This window comes from Sorex fumeus, unplaced genomic scaffold (genome assembly GCF_029834395.1).
Source record: "Sorex fumeus unplaced genomic scaffold, SorFum_2.1 ptg000047l, whole genome shotgun sequence".
In the NCBI taxonomy this organism is placed as follows: domain Eukaryota; kingdom Metazoa; phylum Chordata; class Mammalia; order Eulipotyphla; family Soricidae; genus Sorex; species Sorex fumeus.
Window position 1 is genome coordinate 33,339,302 of NW_026606104.1, and position 16,580 is coordinate 33,355,881.

Here is a 16,580-nt window from a genome sequence, read left to right on the forward strand (position 1 = left end):
GCAGAAGGAGGCGTCAGACATGGAAGGAGCAGTCATCTACGTGCCCTGGAGAGCTCAGGGGAAGCACTGGTCCTCCCATTCCCATATACACTCACTCTGGCAGGACAGCATTTGAGGTTCCCTGGCAAGGTTCTCCCTGCTCAGTCCAGGTGTTTGGCCCTGGTGCTGGTTCTGATGAGCCCACACCCCAGATTCTGGCCAATCAGGACATTCCATGCCCCTGGGATGATGATGGCTTTGGGAAAGAAAGGCAGAGTGGGGTGGGGAGGGGAGAAACAGAAAAGAAAATGATGACAACATTTATTAAAACAGGAGACAGGCATGACAGGGCTTGGGATAAGGGCAGGGCTGTGTCCTCATCTGGAGGCAAGTACCTTTTGTGCGGAGGGAGCCATTGGCACGCCCATGTGGTGACAGCAGAATTCACCCCTGACTGATGGAGGGTGAAGGGCTCCGTGACTGTTGTTCAGAGGCTGCCTTAGGTCCTTGCTCAATGGTTCCCACACAAATGATCCATCATTTTAATAAAAGTCAATGAGAGGACCACCTTGGAGGGCCGACATCATAGTCCCCTGGACATCTCATGCATCCCTTACTCCTACTGTAACTCCTTGGCCAAAAGGAAGTCAAGGGTTCTTCTCAAGTGAAGGGGACACCCAGGGACGTGAATACCAGAGGTTAGGAACATACTTTCTTGTGTCTTTTATTAAGGATGGGAGAGGAGAGTCAGAGAAACCTGCGTTACGACTTTGGGAAAGGTCTCAGTTTCTTCATCTGTACAATGGGGCAAATCACATGATGATTAAATAAAGTCACATAGGTAAAACTTGGAGCCCTGCCCTTGGCATTAAACCTGGGCTGGTTTAGGAGGCCAAAAGCTCTAAGTCCTAGCAGATCCATTGCTTAATAATGGGTGCAGAGCTCTGGAATTCAGATCCTTTCTATGTCTGTCACTGTGTCACTTGGACTGCAGCATTGGACCTGGTGGCCCCTGGCACCACGGGCCCAAGGAGCAGCACATTCTTGGGCCCAGCACTGACCTACTGACCTGGCTGGTCAAGTGTCATCAGGAGAAGCTCCCAAGCCCCCTGAGCTCTGTTTGGGAGGCCTCCCACTCCCCCTTCCAATAATGTTTTTTTTTTCTTTTCATTTTTGGGGTCACACCCAAGGGTGTTCTGGGCTCACTCCTGCCTTTGTGCTCAGAGATCACTTTTGGCAGCCTTAGGCATCACATAAAATGTGGGGATTGAACCCAGATCAGCTGTTTGCAAGGCAAGTGCCCTCCCGGCTGTACTATCTCTCCAGCATCACCCCCCTCAAACATTTTTTTTAGGATTCTTGGGAAATTTTAATGTGATAATAAATAATGATTTTTATGTGATGAGACTGAATAACATGACAAGTGACTATCTTACAACAGGAGTAGGCGGACAAGGGGCCCACATGCAGCTCTGGCTGAAAGGCTTCCAGAGAAATCTATCGCAGGTGGAAAACTGAAGAGTAATTGAGCAGGTGGAGAGAGAGAGTAGGCTGAGCTTGGGAGGCAATGGCAGTTGGCAGATTTGGGGAACACTTAGCATCCCAGTAGTTGAAAAAGAAAATGTCCAGATATGGGCAGAATTCATTTTCTTGGACTGTGTCCTCTGCAAATCAAGGCCGATCTTATAAAGGGAGGGAAGCTGGTCTGCAGGGTTCAGTAGCCTGCAAAGGTCTGTCTGTACACCTCCCTGCACAGAGACAGACAGGCAGACAGAATTCCCAATACGGATTTTAACACAATCCCCTGCTGTGCCATGTCCTATGGGATCTGAATTGTGGTTTTGAGCCTGGGGAAGTGGAGTGAGTGCCCGTTGATATCAGCTGGAGAATTTTTCTGATTAGTTTCTACCCCAGCAACGGTAGAGCAAGTGCAAGCACGGTTCACTAGCCCAGGCTCAGAGCCCTGGGTTAAAATGTAAACCCAGCAGAGAAGGGCCTCCCTCCAGCCTGTTCTCTCAAGAAATGGCAGAAACATTGAACCGGTGCACAATCGTATCAGAACTGAGGTCCTGTGCCCAAAAAAACCACCTACCCAGCTAGTAGCTGCTTGAGTTGGGGTGCCAGGGAGAGGTGTTGTTGTCCCGTCTCCCCTGCTGCTGTAACAAATCACCCCACACTTGGCATCTGAAGGCACTTTCCTTTATTCCTTTACAGTTCTTGGAAGTCCAAAGTCCACGGTCAGTTTCTTGGAGGAAAGTCAGCATGTCCCTGGGGCGAGGTAGGGCTGAGGGGCCTTCCTCACCTCTTCCTGCCCTGGAGTCCACACTTTCCTGGTCTTGGGCCCCTCCCTTCACCCCAGCCTCTCATTGCCTCCTCTCCTGTCTCCTTCCTTCTCTGGTGTCTGGCACTCCTTCTTTTTCTTGCAAAGACACTCATCATTAAATCAGGTCCACCTGGATAATCCCCTCTCTGTTCCTCATCCCAGGACACTATCTTAAACCATAAGTCACATTTGGAGATTCTAGAGATTCAGAGATCTTGGAGCAGAGCAATCATTCACCTGCCACATGCGCTTTTCCAAATTTTTAGGCTGGTGAGTGACTGAGAGCCCAGACACTGCTCTGCCCCTCTCTCGGGAAGGAGCACAGCCTGTCCTGCCTCAGCAGAACTATAATTAAGAGCAGACATGGGTGGGCAGTTACTGCCACCAGGTGTGGGCAAGGCCCTGTCTGCACCAGGTTGCTTAGCTTCCCTGGCCCTGGAAGCTGCCCGACAGGCTCCTGCTTTGAGCGTTTGCTCTGTGGTTCCCTGGCACCCCCCACAAGGGTCACCCTCCCCGGTAACCATGAGGTTCTCTCCCAGCTCTCCTTCCATTCCTGGCTCAAATATCACTTTCCTTGAGCTGCATGTTTGGAAGCATTGAGCACCTGGACCTACCCCAGCTATACTGTTTTTCTTTAGCGTATAACCCTCAGGAAGGTTCTCTAGGTTCTGTGTGAAGTTGGCTACTATCTGTTTTGGTCATCTTTCCAGCCCTTAGGTGCTGGCTAAATTGATGTCTTGTTCAATGACTAGATACAGGTCCCTCAAAACTGCATGCAAGAAGCAGATTAACCCATCAAGGGAGTTCTTGGTATAATTCCCCTCTTTTTTTTCCTTTTCTTTTTTGGTCACACCTGTCGATGCACAGGGGTTACTCCTGGCTCTGCACTCAGGAATTACTCCTGGCGGTGCTCAGGGGACCATATGTGATGCTGGGAATCGAACCCGGGTCTGCCACATTCAAGGCAAATGCCCTACCTGCTGTGCTATCGCTACAGCCCCTGTAATTCCCCTCTTACATGTGCAATGGCAAGAGTTGAAAGAAGAAACTGACTTTCATCCTAGCTTTTATGGTAGGAGGAAGAAGTGGCCACACCCAGCAGAGCTAAGGGACTCTTGGCTCTGTACTCAAGACTGATCCCTGACGGTATTTGGGGAACCATGTGTGGCACCTGGAATTTGAACAGGGCATGGTAACATGCAAGGCAAGAGCCTTCACCCCTGTACTATCACTCCAGCCCCGGTTTCTCAGAAGCTAGGGTTCTAAGACTCATGAGGGAAGTGTCTCATCATTGAATGTGAGGGGTCACAAGAATCTTTAAAATTTGCTTTATAATAATTTTGTGATTTATTGTTAGTAAATGATTGTTTTATATGTTTAAGTTATATACCTACATACCTGGGTCATAAAATTTGGGGTGTGGGGTACCAAAGGGGCTGCAAGTGGAAAAAGTTTAAGCAGCCTTGCTCTGGGAAACAAGTAAAGTAGCAGATCCCAGAGCTCCCTGAGAAGTTCACCATGTGGTGGGTGGAGTTGATATTGCAGATAATGTCAAGGGTCCCTGAGCTTCTTCATCCTCCCTTCTGCTCTCCTCTACTTTACTTTACAAAGTGTCTTGTGGCGTTTTGCATTATTAATTAGTGTCCCACTCAGCCTGTTTTCTGCACAAGACAGATGCTGCATCCAGGTGATGCCCAGTTTTTCCACACATGCCTGGTCAACTTCTGCACATGCTGGTCAGATGCAGCAAAGAAGCGCTCAGGCCTCTCTGCCCAGAGCAAGCCTCTTCTAGGGACTCGAGCCTCAGAAGTTAGCACTTCCTGTCTGGGAAGGTGGGCTGTGGCTTGTTGAGGGTACTACCTCCTGATGCCCAGCTTGCATCCTGAGGGGCAGGAAATGGCCAGAGAGATAGTACAGGGAAGTGGGAGAGGGAGCTGAGGGGGAAGTAATTTGCCTTGCATCCCACAGACCCAGGTTCAAATCCCTGGCACTGAGCACTGCCAGGATTCACTCCTGAGCAGAAACAGCCCCTGAGAACTCTTGGATGTGCCCTACCCCCAAGTAGAGAAACTCTACCCAACCCCCTTCTCTCATCCCTCTTCTTCCTCTTTGCTAAACTGTAAGACTGGGGGCAAGTTTCTCAATCACTCTGGGCCACATTATAACCAGTGATAACCTGAACTTCTGCAGATAATAGCTCCCTGGTAAGGGTGTTGAGTGGAATAAATCAGCCGACCCATGTCAAGCACTTGGCACTAGCCCAGCACGAAGGTAGAATCCAAGGAAACGAGTAGGAGTTTCTGTTGCTAGTCATGTGTGTGGGGATGGGGATGGGGGTTGTTGGGTCCAATGGGCCAGGCGGTGGTCAGTGCCTGTGCTCAACCTAATTGCCAGAGTGGGGTCCATCCGAGGCGACTCCCCAGACCCTGGGGAACCATGATGTGTCAGAATCATTTTGAGTGGATGCCGTTCATGCCCCCACGGTCCCCAGCTTCTATCCTGGCTGAGAAGCACGGGGAGATGTCACAGTTCCGAGAAAGAGTGGATGTGACTTGCATTCTCAAAATGGGGTCCCCAGTGCCAGCGTTCTAAATGGAGTCACACACCTTCCCTCACTGAGCAAAAGACACTGCGTGAGGCTCCTAAAGAAAATATACCTGGTTCATTAACTCAGCTCCTTCTGTTTACCACACCCAGTTGCAATTTTTGGGACAGAATTTGTCTTCCTTAATTGATCAACACTTGAATGAATCAGTGACAAACGCGGGAATGTCAACTCTGGTGAAATTCGCCCCTTTCTGGTGCTGTGGAGCAGGAGGAAGGATGTATATTTGGAGATATCCTCTTATTTCATCTCAGTGCAATTCCCTGAAGACCTTCATGTCCTCCTCCTCCTCCTCCCCCTCCTTCTCCTCCTCCTCTCTTCCTTCTCCTGCTCCTCCTCCTCTTACTCCTCCTCCTCTTCTTTTTCCTCCTCCTCCTCCCCCCCCAAACTCTGCCAGAACAAAATTTACATCCACCTGAGAGGCCCCCAAGACTGCTGCTTAATCTTCCTTCTCCCTTGGAACCGAATGCCTGACTCTTTCTACAGCCCATTACTCATGCTCTCAGCAGCACGATTTAGTAGTTGAAAGCAAAGGTTGTAGGCAGGCAAACTGCACCTTTTCATGAGTGCTTCAGCTGCTACTTTGCTAACTGTTCCTATATTGATGGCCCTTGTTCTGCCGGGCAGGATGTTTTGTCCTTTTTCCCCTCTTTCTTTCTTTCTTTCTTTCTTTCTTTCTTTCTTTCTTTCTTTCTTTCTTTCCTTCTTTTTCTCTCTTCTTTTTCTTTTTCTCATCACCTCATCCTGACTTAGGCAGCCTTGCTTCCCTTCCTCTTCCTTTCTGACTCCTCTGCACAGGCCTCAGGGTTTCTGTTCCTGAGATCACACCACAAGAATCTGTTCAAAAAAGAGCAGGAACCTGACACCCTTTGACCTTGGGGAAGATGACCTGAAACTCAGCTGGGACCAAAGCCCCTTGGCCCAGGGCCTTCCTGGCGCCCCCTCCTCTTCCCCACTCCTGGGACTTGGTGACAAAGTGATTGAAGGCTGAAACCTGGCCAAGGGAGCCCCCGCTGAATCCTTCTTTTGTGATGGGAATGTGGCCCGGCCTGGTTGCCTGCAAATAGAGTGGGGATCCCTTTCCCAATTATGCAGCTTGGCAGCAGGAGGTTGGGGTGCAGGGAGAATGGTCAAGGAGCCTCTTTGTCGCCGGGTTGGTCCTGCTGTGGGACACCTCCAATGGCTGAGATCTCCTCCCCCTGCGACTGGGGCGGGGCCGGACGCTTCTGGAACTGTGCCTTCCAGGGCCAGTCCAGGGCAGAGCTCACGTGAGGCGCCAGATCAGAAGCCTGGCTTGTGAACCGTGTTCCACCAGTTTCCGGGATGCAGTGGGAGCGGGGGCAAAGGCTTGTCCCTCAGAACTTGGAACCTTTGCTCTGTGTCAGCAAGAGCACTGCTTTCAACAGTTTGATTTTATTAAACATCGCTCTCTTGATGTTAGATTTGTTCAGCGGCCGACTGGCAGGGATGAGCCTCTTCTGGTCTCAGCCCGGGAGAACATTGCTAATCCGAGCACTGACTGCATTCCCCAGCCCCTCTCCACCTGTGCCCCAGGGAACTCTCTCCTGACTGTCACTGGACCGAAGGCAGGGGCTGCTGGGTGAGAGGAGGGAGATTTACTTAGGGCTGTCCTTTGCTGAACAACTACTGTTTGGGACAGCAGGACACAGGTGAACCTTCAAGCCCCAGCAGTGAGTGTGAATGGAGTCTCTTGCTTGGGTCAGAGTCAGAATCACATTCTATGTGCAAATCTTTCCTATTTTAGGCATATCATTTGCACACGTGCTCATGTCCACATGCACGCATGCACAGAGAGAGAGAGAGAGAGAGAGAGAGAGAGAGAGAGAGATGTCTGGGTGCTCCTGAAAGCTAGCTCTAACTTATTCCTCTTCTACTCTGTGTTCAAGAACCCTTCCAATCAACTGCTCTTAGCTTACTCAGAAAGCTGTGCTATTTTCTCACAAATGAGCCACAGGTGTTTTAAAGGGAAAAGAGGGTATGTGGAGGGGTATTGGAGCAGACCTGGCAGTGCTCAGGGGATAGTTCTGGCTCTCTGCTCAGGAGTGACCACTGAAGGTGCCAGGGATCAAACCCAGGTCTGCTGCATCCAAGGCAAGCGCCTGCCCTGCTATCTTCTCTCTCCGGCCCCTTTACTCCAGATTTTACCATAAGGAGTTGTCAGGCAAGCCCTAGGCACCTCTCCTATTAACACTTTTACCTGGAGAATAAAGATGCAGGAGCGTTGCCCATAAGGCATCCTTGGACATCAGCAGAGAAGCGTCCAACTCTAGGTCCAGAGGTGAACTGGGTCGAGCTGGGATTTGGGGCCACCACCAAGGCTGCAAGGTTTCAGCGACATCTTAGCTATGTGACCCAAATCCTCCAGGCATAAAATTAGCTTCTTTCCATAGTTTTCAAAAGGGAAAGAACATAGTTTTCAAAGGGAAAGAACTAAATATAGCATGGGTCAGCAACCAGACCCAGAAGAAATAACTACAGCTGCATGTCAGGAGCTGGTTCTCCAGACGGCCTGTTGGACGTCCAAGCTTGGCCTGCAGAGAGGGGCATCTGAGAGCAGCTCAAAGCTGATTTGGACACCGTGACTCTGGCACTGCAATTTGTGTTAATTAAGCCATTAGTGGCACCGTCAGTGTGTTAAACTGCTGTTAGATGCATACCCCTGCTGTGGGTTTTTACCACAGTTCTTAACAAACAACCCCCCTTAATTTCCTCATTCTAAAAGTATCACAAGCACATTTCTGTTTTCCAATTATTCTCCCAGTAAGAAAAAGAAATTGCCCTAATGCCACCATTCAGAGAAAAATGCATATAACAGTATGTATAATTTAGGTGTTTTGAAATTTACTATAAACACATAAGTGTTTCTCCACCCTTTTCTCCTTACGTTCTTTTTCTAAAATTCCAGCCCTATCCTATAAAGTTTTTATACAGCAGACAAACAGTATAGTAAATTAATATTTATGCACTCTGGAAATCTTTGTAATATCTAATTTTTTTTTGCTTTTTTGGGGGGTCACACCCGGCGATGCACAGAGGTCACTCCTGGCTCTGCGCTCAGGAATTACCCCTGGCGGTGCTCAGGGGACCATATGGGATGCTGGGGATTGAACCCAGGTCGGCCTTGTGCAAGGAAAACGCCCTACCCGCTGTGCTATTGCTCCAGCCCCAGTTTTTTTTTTTTTTATATACCACACCTGGGAACCAATTTTTGCCCTGTGCGAATGAGCATGCCCCATGAGAACATAAATAATATAACATTTTAAATAATATAACAAACCTTTCTATATATCCTGCTGGCAGGATATATAGAATGCCTACTATCCTAGGGGTTCTACATAAATTTCCATTTTACTTTTCATAGCTCTTTCATGAGGTGTGTCTCTTTACTTCCCTTTGGTTGTGGTGGGAACCGAGGCACAGAGAGGTTTAATAACTGATCCAGTGTCATTCAGTAGTTAAGTAGAGGCTAAGGATCTGAGCACTGGCAGCATGGTCCAAAGTTTACACTCAACCACTGAGCCATCCATCATACATTGCAATGACATCTTTTTATTGTAAAAAAAATAGCTAAAGTAGAAATAAAGAGAGTTACACACTTCCCAAGTCCATCCTATGTCCAGTAGCAACCACTGATACAAGTTGGACTGGTCTCTCATCTGGGATTGTTACATCAATGTTGGTTGAATATATGTTGTCCCTTTTAAATTTTAACTTAAGTAATACCATCCTGTCTTTCCCTCTATATATTTGTACATACCTTATGTATGTGTAAAGTTGTATTAAAATTAGAATCACACCAAATATAATTTTAACTTGTTTGACTTTTAAGTGTACCTGTAGCTGCCGTGAATAGATATAATTTTATACTTCTGTGTGCCATGTCTTATTTTTACCAAATGTGTCTGTCTAAGTAGTTTCTAGTTCTCACTATTACAAACCTTTGATGAAAAAGCTATCTTGTATATAATTCTTAGAAGCTGGAATTTCATAGTCAAAGGGTATTATGTACATTCTTGAAGATTTCAACCTATTAATGCCGAAATGTGTCATTCAGAAAATTCCTGTGAAATTATCAACCCCATTAACCTTACCCACACAGGGGAGAGGTGGTGTGGGGGAGGGGTATTATCACTGTTTCCTACCTTTGACAATTTAACAGACTCCCAAATGGGTTCATCCTGACATTTTCCTCAGTGACTGTCATCTGTTTTACTAACGAATGTGAAAGGCGAGGCTTGCCTTGAGAATTAATAGACATGTGCAAAGGGAAAGAGCTTACATGGGTTCTGATCACTGGTTGGATAAACACATTCAGCAGCCCTGGCCCCAGACCCACCTGCCAGACCCTGTCAGGTTTTCATTGACTTTCCCTTCGTCTCCCTCTTTTCCTGTATAAACCTCAGCTGCACCGTACCACCACTAACCCCCCTCCACCTCTTGTCTTGTCTCACATCCGTTTGGCAGAACCAGTGCATTTCATGGACTGCCAAACTACCCAGCCTTCTCTTCGCTGGTCATGGTAATATTGTGAGAAACAAACACCCTTGTGGATACTGCGGATTTTCCAGCTGTCCCCACCACAGCTGCAGCTGGATCTCTGTTTAATGCCTCATGCCCTCTGTTCAATGCACGTGTATACAGGAACATACAGTCACACATTGGCATGAATACACAATGGTCTTACATGCATAGGTATCCAGTGCATGCAGGGTGCTGGTCTAGTTTCACCCTCTCACCAAGTTAGGACACCAGCTGTTTAATTCCACAATCCCTGTTCTTTCTTCTCATTTGATTACTTAGAGATTTTTCCCGCTGCCCTGAAGCCCTGCTAAGCCTTAACTTAATGACCAGTATTTCTCCAGTGCCTAACACACTGCTAAGCAGATACGCAAGAAATATTTGAGTGGAAAGGGCCTGGAGCAATAGTACAGAGGGTAGAGCATTTGCCTTGTATATGGCCAACCCAGGTTCAATCCCCAACATCCCATATGGTCCTCCTGAGCACCGCCAGGAGTAATTCCTGAGTGCAAAGCCAGAAATAACTCCTGAGCATTGCTAGATATGGCCCAAAAACAAACCAAAAGGAAATATTTGAGTGAAAAAAATTAAAAAGGGAGGAACAGAATTCAAGCCGATAAAGGATGTTATCGCAAATATGTTTTGAGTCTTTTCTACCAACTGACCAGTTTCAGATTAAACCCATTGTTTGATGAGAAAATAGTTTCACAGCATCAGATATCCAATGGCCTGGTTAGCCCTCCTTTTGGAAAGATTGAGAAGAATGCAGAATTGAAAACAGGACCTCGCCCATCTAAACATCCATGAAGTTTTGATGTCTAGCAAAGGTTGCTGTCTTGGGAAATGGGCAAGTGAAGGTGTGATGGTTTAGGAGCTTTGCTGGCTCTTCCTCCTGACCTGGATAGTGCTGTCCACTAAACCCTTCAGACAACTCATTTATCTAGCTCACTGGCCCAGCCCTCAAATTCTTATAGAAGCCCATGGCCTTTGTGCTACTGGAAAGAGGGTTTCACGAGCAGCTCTGAGAAGCAGCTAAGATGAGGAAGTAGACCAGCTTCTGCACCTTTAAGAAAAAGAAAACTTTCTCTCACTGGCTGAAGAGAAGGGGGAGCAGTTTCATTCCACTGGCCCCGTGGGCAGCTTTTGAGTCACTGCTATGTTTCAAGCTCAGAGATAAGGAAGACTTGGTCCTGGGAACAGAGAGAGAGAGAGAGAGAGAGAGAGAGAGAGAGAGAGAGAGAGAGGCTTGCCACAGGAATTTCGTGGGGAGCACATGGACGAGGTAGCTGAGCTGGGTGACAGGAGCATTGAAGAAATGTTGGCGGGGGTACCAGGAAGAGCAGAGCAGGGTGGGAGACAAAGGGAGAGGCAGGGCCAGGGCAGCAACATCCTAAGGGGCTTGAATTTTCTGCTGCAGAAAACGGGGAGCCATTGAGGGTGGTGAGCAGACGGCAGAAGGCTGCCTGGACTGGGGCCATTGTTGATGGATGCCCATCACCTGGGTGATTTGGTGACAACTGTTAATCCCTGCACATTCATGCATTGTTCGCTGCCCCTGCAGTAGTACCAGAAGAAAGCTGAGTTTTCTGCACCTCATTCAATTCCAGAATGCTTCCTCTGATCCTCCCAGCCTCCTGCAGGGGAAGGTCTGACTTTGCCTTTTTGGGTGGAGGTAAGCGGATCAGTCTGCCTTCTGCAGGCTCCCAGAAGGAGCGGCAGGACTTAGGACATCTGGAATGCATCAAAGGCAAAACTCTGCCGCTGCCGGAGCACAGCACCGCTTCTCAGCTCCTTCCAAGCTGCAGCCGCTGTGTTCACAAAAGCATCTTGGATCCAGACTGATTTTTGCTCTCTCTTCTCTGCTTCTCTTTCAGACCTGTTGGCCGCAGCCGTGCACCCAGGATGCCTTCCGTTTGCTTGAAGCCCTCCAGAGTCTGGCTGGTGGTCTGCAAGTGTGGCAATAGGGATTTTGTTCAGTACATTTAAGAATTTGTTGTTGCTGCTGCTGCTGCTTTAATTTATTTTCCTTCGTTGAATCGGACTGTGCCCTCTCCCCACCTGCAAGATGGCCCAGTCCAAGGCCAACGGCTCACACTATGCACTGACCGCCATCGGCCTGGGGATGCTGGTCCTCGGGGTCATCATGGCTATGTGGAACCTGGTACCCGGTTTCGGCTCTGCCGAGAAGCCGACAGCGCATGGAAGCAACAAGACCGAGATTGGCAGTGGCATTCTCAAGAGCAAGACCTTCTCCGTGGCCTACGTGCTGGTCGGGGCAGGGGTGATGCTGCTGCTGCTGTCCATCTGCCTCAGCATCCGGGACAAGAGGAAACAGCGGCAAGGAGAGGAGATGGCACATATCCAGCGTCAGCAGGGGGCCGAGCCCCGGGCCCAGGAGGAAGACAGGTGAGGAACAGCTGGCCCGCCCCGGACATGCATGCACACTCAGGGGTTCCAGGAAAAAAAAATTATTCTAGGGTGGGAGAGATAGTTCAGTGTGTGGGAATCTTGCCTTGTACACCGGCAGCTGGTTTGGTCCTCGGCACCCTACATGGCGCCCAAAGCACTGCCAGGAATGATCCCTGAGCACAGACAAGAGTCAGACCTGATCACCACCAGCTGTGGCCCCAACAACATCCTTCCATCCTACCAAAAAGAAAAAAATTCTAAAAGGTTTGCTTGTCCCTCTATCTGTTGTCGGGCTTTGTTAAAAGAGGTTGTGGGGGCTGGAGCAATAGCACAGCGGGTAGGGCGTTTGCCTTGCACGCGGCTGACCTGAGTTCGATTCCCAGCATCCCGTATGGTCCCCTGAGCGCCACCAGGAGTAATTCCTGAGTGCAGAGCCAGGAATAACCCCTGTGCATTGCCGGGTGTGACCCAAAAAGCAAAAAAAAAAAAAAAAAAAAAGAGGTTGTGGTCACACATAGCTGTGTACTATTTTTTTTTTTAATTGAATCACCATGAGATACTGTTACAAAGCTTTCATGATTGGGTTTCAGTCACACAATGTTCCAACATCCATCCCTCTGCCAGTGTCCATTTCCCACCACCAATATTCTTCATATCCTTCCTGCAATGCCTACTCCCCAACCCCAGTCTACCTCTGCGGCCAATGCCTACTCCCCAACCCCAGTCTACCTCTGCGGCAGGCACTTTTCTTCTCTCTCTCCCTCTCTGTCTTTCTGTCTCTGTCTCCCTCTCTTTTTTTCTCCCTCTGTCTCTCTCTGTCTCTCTCTCTCTCTCTGTCTCTCTCTTTCACTGTCTCTCTTTCTCTCCTTCTCTCTCTCCTTTTTGGACATTATGGATCTCAGTACAGATACTGAGAGGCCATCATGTTTGTTCCTTTACCAACTTTCAGTACACAGAGCGATCCCTTCCAACCATCATTATCAAAATGGATTGTCATAGTGGTCCCTTCTCATCCCAACTGCCCTCTCCCCCGTAGCTTGAGGCAGGCTTCCAACCATGGACCATTTCCCCTGACCCTTGTTTCTACTGCCTGGGGCATTAGTCTTATACTATGTTATATATATATATATATATGTATATATATATATATATATATGTTCCACAAATGAGTGCAGCCATTCTATGTCTGTTCTATGTCTGTCCCTCTCCTTCTGACTTATTTCACTCATAGCTGTGTACTATTGGTGACCACATTATGCCGTAACTAGAGCACAGAGTTTCCCAGTGACTGTGGTAGGACTGAATTATGGGTGTTCCATGATTTTGATGCCCCCTAGAAAAGCTGCATGTGGCCTGTAGTACCCAAAGCCTGCACATTGGCTGCTGGCCCCACCCCACCTCACGGTGCTGTATGATATTTGTCAAGCTGTATCGCTTGGGAAGCTGTGCTCTATTAAACCAAAGAGCCTTCAACAAGTTTAAACGAGAAGTGCTAAGCATACAATAAAGGTGGACATCCCTATTATAAAGGAACCCTTAGACATGAAGATGAAGGATAAACATCCCAGAAGGGAAATAGGTAATGGGCATGAATAGACATCTCTCAGACTTGAAGGCCATCGGGATTCAGCCTCAGGAGTCACAAAGGGCACACAGAAAAGAGACGGCACTACTTGTTGCCTAGCAGATTAGCCAGGCTAGAAAGCTGCCACCCCATTGGGGAGAGCTGGAGGGAAGTGGGTGCAGATGGCAGTTGGCTGGCAGAACCTTCAGAAGGGGAGTTTCCAAAAAGGAAAGTACTGGAGGTGTGTGTGCTGATCAGTTCAATTGGTATAAGAGTTTGTCCTGGGAAAACTAGCACATGGGGACAACAGGAGCCCTGCTGTATATGACGAGTACATTGCTTGGGATGACAAAACCTGAGAAGCGCCCTGTATATCTGTGCTGCTAGGTTAGGACATAGCTTTTCTGTGGTACTCTGTACAGCCTCTGTTGACCTGTATTTGCCAAAGGGAGAACCTAGCCACCACACGAAGCAAGGAACTCTCGACTTTGATAAAGTCTTTTTTTGGGGGGGGCATACCCAGTGATGCTCAGAGATTACTCCTGGTTCTGCACTCAGGAATTAACCCTGGCGGTGCTCAGGGGACCATATGGGATGCTGGGAATCGAACCCAGGTCGGCCGTGTGCAAGGCAAGAGCCCTACCCACTGTGCTATTGCTCCAGCCCCTAATAAGATCTTAATCACATCCATGCAGCGGCTGTGAGGTTGGGGTTCCTAAAGCTCTGGAAACATGCACAGTGTACTGTGAAGGGGCGTTTTCTCCCGGTGGAAGGATGTAGGCTGTTTTTCTCTGTCTTTTTTTTTTTTTTTCCACATGACAGCCTTGTATCATTTGAATTTTCCACAAGTATGTTTGATCTTTCCAGCAGGGAGGGGAATTGTTTTTATTTTGGAAAAGCTGAATCTATTTTCTCGTCATGGAAGATGATCTGTGTTTATCCATAGGCTAGGAAATGTGGGAAATGGAGAAGAGAACAAAGCAGAAGAATCAGCCCTTGGGATTACCCACCCAGGAGTGAGCACAGAGCTTAGAGCTTATTTCTGAAGGGGGAGGGGAGGAGGGGGAGGAGAGGAAGGAGAGGAGAGCCAAGCAAAGCCCCGACAATGCTAAGTTACTGATTTTGGCCATCTTCACCCTCCAGGACTACGTGTAGCTAGGAAACGACTCGGGTCGTCACTCCCTGTAAATGTGTCGTTCCCCTTTTCCACTTGCACCAACCAAGTGAGCATAAAGCTGAGGACCTGTCCTGCACTGAGAGCCTGGTGATGGATATAGAAGATAAAAACAACAGAATTAGTAGCGGTGCACATGTATTATATATCTCAGATTTCTTTTTAGCTGAAGGAAACCCATTTTGCTTCACTTTTGCAGGCAGTTTGTGTTTTTTTCACTTGTCTTTAGCCCAGCTCTGCCAGGGAATAACCCACCCACATTTCTAGGTATGCGGCTGAAATGCCAGCGGGGTTAGTACCCTGATAATCCACCCCCAGAGATGGTACTGTTCCTGCCCTCCCGCTTTTTTTTTTTCTTTTTGGGTCACACCTGGCCATGCACAAGGATTACTCCTGGCTCTGCACTCAGGAATTACTCCTGGTGGTGCTCGGGGGACCATATGGGATGCTGGGAATTGAATTCGGGTTGCCCTCATGCAAGGCACACAACCCTACCTGCTGTGCTATCACTCCAACCCCACCCTTCCACTTTCTAACATCACTTAACCTCGTGCCTCTGTTCCCCATAAGAGCGAGATCATAATAGCACCCAACTCAGTACATGGATGGAAGGTAAAGTTGGTTCATCGAGTTAAAGTCCTTAGAACAGTGCCCAGCTCAGAACAGTTAAACGTTAGCTTTTATTACTTGTGGAGTCATTTGTTGCCTGGGACATGTGGCGCCCAGTGCTAGTGTGGGATTTGGAATCCAGCTGTTTGTGATTTTTCTTCATTTTATTTTAACGAGAAAGTAGCAGAGGAACTATGGTACTTGCCTTCCGTGTGGTGGCCCTGGTTCAATCCCTCCCTCAACTGAGCACTGCCTGGTGTGTGTTCCAAAATCAAAAGGAAAGACAAACCATTTTTTTTCTTTTTTTTACTTTCGGTTTCAGGGACACACTTGACCATGCTGAAGAGTTTCCCCACTCTGTGCTTGAGGGTCCTGTGGGGAACTGGGGACTGAACCTGGGCTTTTCACAAAGCTTTGATTGGGCTCCCTTTCTCTCTCCCATCCCCTTTGTGACTATACGGGCCTCACAGTCACTCACTCACCCCATGTCTGTGCTTGTCCTGCAGCCAGGAAGAGGAAGAGGAAGAGGATGTCTCCTCTAGGTACTACGTCCCCAGCTACGAGGAAGTGATGAACACAAACTACTCAGAGGCCAGGGCCGTGGACCAGAACCCCAGGATGAGCATCTCTCTCCCCTCCTATGAGTCCTTGACGGGGCTAGACGAGACGAGCCCCACCGCCACCACCACTACCACCACCAGAACCGAGGGGGAGACCAGCCGGGGGAACCCGCCCGACAGGCAGAACTCCAAGCTGGGCAAACGCCTGAAGCCGCTGAAAGTGCGAAGGATTAAATCTGAGAAGCTTCACCTCAAAGACTTTCGGATCAACCTCCCAGATAAAAATGTCCCTCCCCCCTCCATCGAGCCCCTGACTCCCCCGCCACAGTACGACGAAGTCCAGGACAAGGCCCCCGACATACGGCCACCTGACTGACACCCCGTCCCCTCTCTGGCGTGTCCCCTCCTGTCATTCTCCCTCCACACCACAGACCCCCAAGGAAGCCACTGCAGGCACGGCTGAGAAGCAGAGGGGCCCCGAGCGTAGTTAGCAGTTTGGAGGGGGTTTCCCACGGGGGCGGGGAGGAGGGTCTGTGATACAAGAGTGACTCTGGTGCCCCTAGAATGGCATGGAGCAGGTGCAAGAGGGATAAAGAGCAGCTGGGGACCCCAGATGGGAACCCTGGGGGGTACGGTATGACCATCGTCTCTCCCCATCTCTGAATAATCGGTGACGACACCCCTCTTTCCAAGCGGGAGAGGCTACCTAGCAACTGGTTTAGACTGTGATTTTGTTTTTACTTCCACTGGGACTGTTCTGTTTCCAAAAGGAAGCAAGGCATGCCTCTGCTTTCTTCTGGAACCGTGGGTTCTCACAC

The 16,580-nt window shown here is 48.8% G+C and overlaps 1 protein-coding gene across 1 annotated transcript in view; it reads left to right on the forward strand.

The window, feature by feature from the left end:
• TMEM51 (transmembrane protein 51) overlaps positions 1–16,327 on the forward strand; it is a 53,819-nt gene extending 37,492 nt beyond the window's left edge. Inside the window, exons 2-3 of the mRNA XM_056123365.1 lie at positions 11,321–11,852; positions 15,709–16,327. Of these exons, the coding sequence (XP_055979340.1) occupies positions 11,512–11,852; positions 15,709–16,138 (771 nt within the window). The 5' untranslated portion in view covers positions 11,321–11,511 and the 3' untranslated portion in view covers positions 16,139–16,327. The remainder of the gene's footprint in view (positions 1–11,320; positions 11,853–15,708) is intronic.
• Positions 16,328–16,580: the final 253 nt, after the last annotated feature.